Source organism: Entelurus aequoreus, linkage group LG05 (genome assembly GCF_033978785.1).
Source record: "Entelurus aequoreus isolate RoL-2023_Sb linkage group LG05, RoL_Eaeq_v1.1, whole genome shotgun sequence".
Classification (NCBI taxonomy): Eukaryota; Metazoa; Chordata; class Actinopteri; order Syngnathiformes; family Syngnathidae; genus Entelurus; species Entelurus aequoreus.
This window is the reverse complement of record NC_084735.1, coordinates 28,384,326-28,391,847: the sequence shown is the minus strand read 5'-3', so window position 1 is coordinate 28,391,847 and position 7,522 is coordinate 28,384,326. Positions and strand designations below refer to the sequence as shown.

The following is a 7,522-nucleotide window of genomic DNA, read 5'->3' as shown; positions in this document are numbered from 1 at the left end:
TGTGACTTCAGCAATAGTAAAAACAGTCAGTCTGTCAACATGTTATTTATTCAGTAAACAAAAACATGCGACATCAGTAGCAAGTTCAAGCAACAATCTTTTGGTTATACATTTTGTATTGGTCTAATTAATCAATTAGATGATTTGTCTGTTTCTACAGGTCCACGGGGTGGTCTTGTTTTGCTGGTCCATGTTCAGGGGGCTGGATCTGGATTGTTGGCCTTGCACAGAGCGAGCACCTCCTGCATCTTGTCCTGAATCTCATGCACCCTGGCGGCCCATTTCTCCCGCACCTCCATCTCGTCATCCTGAGTAACCGCCGTGTAACCCATGAGGGCGATGAGGCCCATTTGGAAGAGGTGAGCGATGTGCGAACAGTGGTGCTCCATGATTTCTAGGTCGCTGTCGCAGTTCTCTTGGTATACCTTGAGCAGGGGTCTTCCGAACACAGTAGTCTTCACCACACCGCGGTAGTACACATCGAGGGCGGTTTCTGACTTGTCCCGCTCGTAGATCTCTTCAAAGTTCTTCATGTAACCCGAAGTGTTACCTGGATCTTTCTTTATCTGGGCCACCATGTTTTTAAAGGCCATGTACTGATGCTTGATGTACTCTTCGTATTTGCCGTAGGTCTCGTATACCTCATGAATATGGATCTGCCTCAAGCACTGTTTGTTCTGCTCCGAGATGCTCTCCAGTTTGGAGTGGATGGCTTGGAAGTCCTTGTCCAACGCGTGGCCCTCGTCATCCATGAGGCCCTTGCGAGCCACACCTACCAGGGATGTGACTATACCGAAAAGCGGGTCAATGGAGGAGGCAAAGGAGGACACCTTCTCCACGCAGCTCAAAACGGTAACAGCAGTTTTCTTGATCATTGCGGCATCTACCATGGCTGCGCTTCTTTTTTAGCCACTACCACTCAGTAAGTGATGCTGAACGAGACTAAAAAAGGAAAAGGGAAAATACAGGTAAAAAAAAAATCAGATTATTCAATAAATCTTTGTCACTAATGCACACAGGTGCACAGGTTTTTAGCCAATGCACATATTTTATCAAAACCTTTAAGCCATGCATCTCGAACTATCTGGGAGCCACTTAGGTACAAGATTCTTGTGTGCGAAAAAATTAAGTTTCTTGAGTATGCGATGACTTGTGTACAGTTTTGGCTGACACTTAAGCCTTCGTTAGAATTGTCCTTCCTTGTGTGACGTGTGTAAAAACAGCTGCGCCACAAGCCTGTCAGTTTCACTTGCTCAAAAAACATTTTGTCTGCACATAAGAATCTTGTACCTATATTTTAAGAAGACGTGATGAACGTCAATGATCTACTGAGAGTAGGCCTGGGCCGATAACAAATTTTGTTTGACGGTATGTTGACCTACAAAATAATTGCAGATAAACAAGGTTATTTTCAACATTTTTTTAAGATCAAATTAACCACTGATGTAATATTACATCATAATAATGAAAGTATACACTTTCAAATGCAATAAACTTGTATTTCAAGGTATATCTCAACATTGTAATTGGAAGGTAAACTTTTGAAACAAACACATAATACAAATAAAATATACTCTGTTAGCAAAATGTTGCAGTTTCATAAAAATGACAACCAAAAGCAATAAAATAGGTTCTGTCTCTGTAAGGACTGGCTGTGGGACCCTTAAATACACAAAACCAAAATAATAAATAAAATGGCTAAAATAAAATGATTGTTACCATTACTCTCCTGGTATTGTTGAATGTGTTAAAAAAGTGCATTAAAATATTAAAATATTTTAACCAGTTGTATTTTTTTTTAAATAACCAAAATAAATAGACACAATATTCTTTCTTGGCAGAGGAAACATCAACAATTGCTGTGGCTTCATAAGAGCCCATCCATCCATCCATTTTCTGCTGCTTGTCTCTCTCGGGGTCACGGGGGGTGCTGGAGCCTATCCCAGCTGCACTCGGGCGGAAGGCGGGGTACACCCTGGACAAGTCGCCACTCATAGTATTTTAATTTGTGTGTTTAAATATGTTTATCTTCTTCCATTTTAATTTGTCAACATTTGTTTTACACTTCCGGTTTATGTGATGCGAGTTCACTTCCAGTTGAACGTTCCTCCGTCTGTTTCAACTCGACACTGTGGAGTTTATATCGATCAGTTTGTGAAAAGACAGAACAACCTTTAGGTTCAAAGTGAATACTGTATTTTAGTTGTTTAGACAGTAAGGTCTTTATACAAGTTTAGATTGGAGTATGACGTTTCCTAATGGATAAAGACGTTAATCATGTCTCTTGTCTTCATGTTCCCATTTATTCTAGCTAGCGAGCTACTGCTAGTCCTTCGATAACTTTATCAAAGTGCAGTTCTCAATCACAGTTTTTCGATCATTGTAATTTATTACAGTAAAACTAACCGTCGGGATATTTACAGCGGTTATCATTATTACATTTTATGTGCATGTAGTACAAAAGACTACAGCTGCTGAAACCTATGCAAAAGAGTGACCGCTCTTGGAACCTGTAGCAACGCATGCATACGGCAGTTATCTGCTGATTGGAGTAAGCATGGCTCTGGTTTGTCAACATTTTGGAAGTTGCTGGCAGTCTTCATAGTACCCCAAAGCTGCCACAAATGATTGGAGGATGCGGGAAGAACTGTGGACACTCTTGTGATTTGGACAACATCGGACTGTCTGCCCTGCAGAATTAATTTTGAGGACCAGTCATAGACAATTTAGAGTGAAAAGCACATTTTATTTTCACTCGCATACAAAACATTCTAACTTGGATTGTTTCCCTGGCTTCGAGACTCTCCTGAAGGACAGTGCGGCGAAGACGCAACAAACTCCCTTCTTGTCTCTCATGGACACACACCTGTTGTTGTTGACTTTGGACTGACTAGCGACTACACAACACCAAGGCCGCGGAACAGAGACATGCGGCAGGCAGGCTTACACATACACATGCATCCACAAAAAATATACGCCACACACACATACCCCACACCCCATCTAACGCCTTTGACGCGAATCCCTTAGGGATGATGGACGGCGGTGTAGCGCCTGAAGAGCTGCAGCCTGCCACCGTGGCCCCCACTCCCTCCCCTCTGTTGCTAGTCTCGAGATGTATGTTGTAATATGTATATGTGCTTTGCTATGGAGGTCTATGTCTAGATTGTATTTTTTTACTCATCCTTCCCCAGCGTTGACCTTTATCCCATCTTTTACGGGGCGCCTTGTGGCGACCCATCAGCGTTCCTGTTCTGTAACCCTGTACACTGTTTGTCTAATCTTGAACGGGTTTGTGCTGAAAACAAAGTTTTGTTGTACTTGTGCAATGACGATAAAGACCTACCTACCTACCATATTGATGCTGGAAAAGAAGCCAACTTTTTTATTTATCATTCAGTTAATTGACTAATTGAATATCGACCCAGGCCTAACTGAGAGCTGCTTTTACTAAATAATGGCAGAGAGCTAGGGCTGCAACTAACGATTAATTTGATAATCGATTAATCTGTCGATTATTACTTTGATTAATAGATTAATAATCGGATAAAAGAGACAAACTACATTTCTATTCTTTCCAGTATTTTATTGAAAAAAAAACCAGCATACTGGCGCCATGTTCTTTCAACTTGCCAAATAAAACAAGGAAAATTTTACAAAAATGCACACTTTTGACACCCCTGCTATAGATAATAAAAAATTAAATCTGATAAATATATCGATAAAAAGCAGACCCTGGCGATGCATGCACGTGTATCATATCTCTCTTGCTCTCGCTCTCCGTCTCTGCCCCTCCCTCACAAATGCTGCTGCGCACACAATTTGTTTAGTTTTGAACCCCTTCTTAACCCTGAACGTACATTGTTAATACACGCAACCATAACTCAAAATGCCGGACATTTGAGGCATTTAAGAAACACAGCCCTGACAGCTCTGCAAAAGAGGACATGTCCGGTGAAAAGAGGACATATGGTCAGTCTATCGTAGCCTGTTAGCTGCTAGCATGTCAGGGCGGAGTTTCTTAAATGCCTCAAATGTCCGGCATTTTGAGTATTGTTTACACAACGTGCAGTATGCTACTTAATATGTTCGTGTGGAAACTCATTCGGTACACCTCCGCACCGAACCGAAACCCCGTACCGAAACGGTTCGATACAAATACACGTACCGTTACACCCCTATTATTTTGATTATTGTTTCTCAGCTGTTTGTAAATGTTACAGTTTATAAATAAAGGTTAAAAATAAATAAAAATAAAAATAAAATAAAAAACGTAGCCTCAGCGCATGCGCATAGCATAGATCCAACGAATCGATGACTAAATTAATCGCCAACTATTTTTATAATCGATTTTAATCGATTAGTTGTTGCAGCCCTACAGAGAGCTACTCATTTTTGTAACATTTATTTTCATAACTTATTTGAACCCAAATAAAGAGAAGGCACTTGTTTTGCCAGATCATTAACACAATTCTGATATCCACAACTCACATTTTCTATTAGAAATGTTATTTTATTTATATGATTGACATTTAGATTTTGCTTAATTTAAGAAACTGATTTGCATTCAAACAATGTGGCCGTTGTCTTTATGCTCTTTTGTGGTTATTTGTCATTAAATATGTCTGAATTGAACAGTTGTAAAAATACTGAGAGTTGAAGTAAATATTGTTGACTTTTTAGTGATCTACTCGACATCAGCTGGCAAGCTACTGCTTGGACACCCCCGGTTTAAGATGTTAATGTATTCCTGTCAAATTAAGACAAATGATTAAATAGTTAAAAACTGTGACAAATAAGTTCTTAAACGCCATAATTATTTGTATCCTATCTTACATTTAAAAAATATATATTTATTATATGTTTTTTTTACTTTAGCCAAAAGGAATGTGACTATACCGAAAAGCGGGTCAATGGAGGAGGCAAAGGAGGACACCTTCTCCACGCAGCTCAAAACGGTAACAGCAGTTTTCTTGATCATTGCGGCATCTACCATGGCTGCGCTTCTTTTTTAGCCACTACCACTCAGTAAGTAATGCTGATCGAGACTAAAAAAGGAAAACGGAAATACAGGTAAAAAAAAATTCAGATTTTTTCCATCAATAATGCACACAGGTGCACAGGTTTTTAGCCAATGCACATATTGTATCAAAACCTTTAAGGCATGCATCTCGAACCATCTGGGAGGTACTTATGTACAAAATTATTGTGTGTGAACATATTAAGTTTCTTCAGTATGCGATGTCTCATACCTGTGTACAGTTTTGGTTGACACTTAACCCTTCATTAGAATTGTCCTTCCTTGTGTGACGTGTCTAAAAACAGCTGCGCCACAAAACCGGCAGCTTCATTTACTCAAAAAACATTTTGTCTGCACATAAGAATCTTGTACCTATATTTAAAGGAAATGTGATGAACGTCAATGATCTACTGAGAGTAGGCCTGGGCCGATAACTAAGTTTGTTTGACGATGTATTGACCTACAAAATAATTGCAGATAAACAATGTTATTTCCAACATTATTATTATTAACCACTGATGTAATATGTAATAAACTTGTATTTCGTGTATATCTCAACATTGTAATTGGAAGGCAAACTTTTGCAAATCAAAGTAAATGAAACAAACACATAATAAAAATAAAATATACTCTGTTGGCAAAATGTTGCAGTTTAATAAAAATGAAAACCATCCATCCATTTTCTACTGCTTGTCCCTTTCGGGGTCGCGGGGGGTGCTGGAGCCTATCTCTGCTGCATTCAGGCGGAAGGCGGGGTACACCCTGGACAAGTCACCATCTCATCGCAGGGCCAACACCGATAAACAGACAACATTCACACTCACATTCACACACTAGGGCCAATTTAGTGTTATCCATCAACCTATCTCTAGGTGCATGTATTTGGAGGTGGGAGGAAGCTGAAGTACCCGGAGGGAACCCACGCAGTCACGGGGATCGAACCCAGGACCTTTGTATTGTGCACGCGCATCACATAGTGAAACTTATTATCTGCATCTTTTAGGCTACATTTAAATCAGTGTGGGTGGTACTGAGAGCAAGGAGGGTAAAGTGTACACCCTGGACAAGTCGCAACCCATTGTATTTTAATTTGTGTGTTTAAATATGTTTATCTTCTAGCGAAAAGGGATGAGACTATAGCGAAAAGAGGGTCAATGGAGGAGGCAAAGGAGGACACCTTCTCCATGCAGCTCAAAACTTTACTTTAGCCAAAACAGTTTTACTCCTTTATTGATGGGTTGATTTTTTTCCTTTATTAGTGGATACGCAATCCACAAACGTACTATTGCACACCTTTATATATATATATATATTTTCTAATAATAAAAAGATAAAGTGGTACACTTTGAATACAGGGAGTGACAGAATCAAACTATAGTTAACAGGGTTAAATGGTAGAGGCTTAAATAAGCATTGCTTCTTTCTAGTTCTTTTCATCCATTTTTAATTGTGCTACTGTAAACGTGAATTATTTCATTATAACATTGTCATGGATGTTTGAAATTAACTGTACCATACCAGTCTGATTACAATAAAACAGAGCATTTTATGAAACACTAAGATAACATCAACAATCTACCTCAAATAGAAAGTGCAATAGTGGAAAGCCTTGCATTATTCTGCCTGACAGTGCCATCCTAAAGGAAAACACATCCCTTAAACTGAATCAGAAATGTGTGTGTCACTATGGTAACATGTTATTCTCTTTTTTAACACTTCCATTTACAAAAAAAGCTAACTTGAACTGAAAACATAGCATTTGTGAGGAGCCCACTTTTTTCCTCCCATTTCTTGTTTCACCCACATCAAAACACCATTCACAGTTGTCACACTTCTTTTTGTAATCACCAAAAACACAAAACTCACAAGCTGAGAATGCTTACTTACTAGTTGGAATCTAACGATATGAAAATGTCAATTCCTACTTACCAGAGATAAGGTGTTTGGTGTCTCTTGTCTATCGAAGTCGCCTGTCTTCACTGGCCACCATTTTCCTTTTCCGGTCTGCATTGGCAACGCCTCTCGATGCCAAATAAGGCAACAGACAACAGGAAGTGACTCACACTGGCTCTTTTTTGATTGGATGATGCATGGGCGGGCACATAAACACTACGAAACCAGGGCGGGTGACCATACAGGTTTTTTTTCTTTAATTGTTATTCATACCTATTGAACATCTTGACACAAAATGAAACTTTAAAGGAGAACTGCACTTTTTTGGAATTTAGCTTATCGTTCACATTCCTGATGAGGGACAACAAGACAAAAGGTTTTGTTTTTTCCCGCATTCTAAAATACAAAAATCGGCTGGTTCTTGGTGTCTATAATGCAGCTAATGGGAGCAATCCATTCTACCTCTAAATAACTTTAAAAATGCATTCAAAAACCGCCAACAATACTTAATTTACGTTCCGTAACCTGTGTAATAACCAAGCTGTAGCAACATTGTTATTGTAAGAGCGAACCCTGAGGAACTATTTTCCTAGCGTACAAACACATTGG

General features: G+C 39.3%; 1 protein-coding gene across 2 annotated transcripts; it reads right to left on the bottom strand.

Moving 5' to 3' along the window:
• Window positions 1–29: 29 nt before the first annotated feature.
• On the bottom strand, window positions 30–7,048 carry rpz2 (rapunzel 2). Of its 2 annotated transcripts, none has more exons than XM_062046341.1 (2): window positions 6,950–7,048; window positions 30–942 (listed from the first exon to the last, which is right to left on the bottom strand). In XM_062046341.1, exon 2 carries the CDS (start codon window positions 888–890, stop codon window positions 195–197), a length of 696 nt encoding a protein of 231 aa, XP_061902325.1. In that variant the 5' UTR covers window positions 891–942; window positions 6,950–7,048; the 3' UTR covers window positions 30–194. The 2 variants fall into 2 exon arrangements, 1 of the variants encoding a protein (XP_061902325.1); XR_009826118.1 differs by lacking the exon at window positions 30–942 and adding an exon at window positions 4,890–5,048 and having other exon boundaries at window positions 6,950–7,015.
• Window positions 7,049–7,522: the final 474 nt, after the last annotated feature.

Excerpts from the sequence above, each read along its gene's own strand:
- rpz2 (XM_062046341.1), bottom strand. The coding sequence starts at position 890 with ATGGTAGATGCCGCAATGATCAAGAAAACTGCTGTTACCGTTTTGAGC.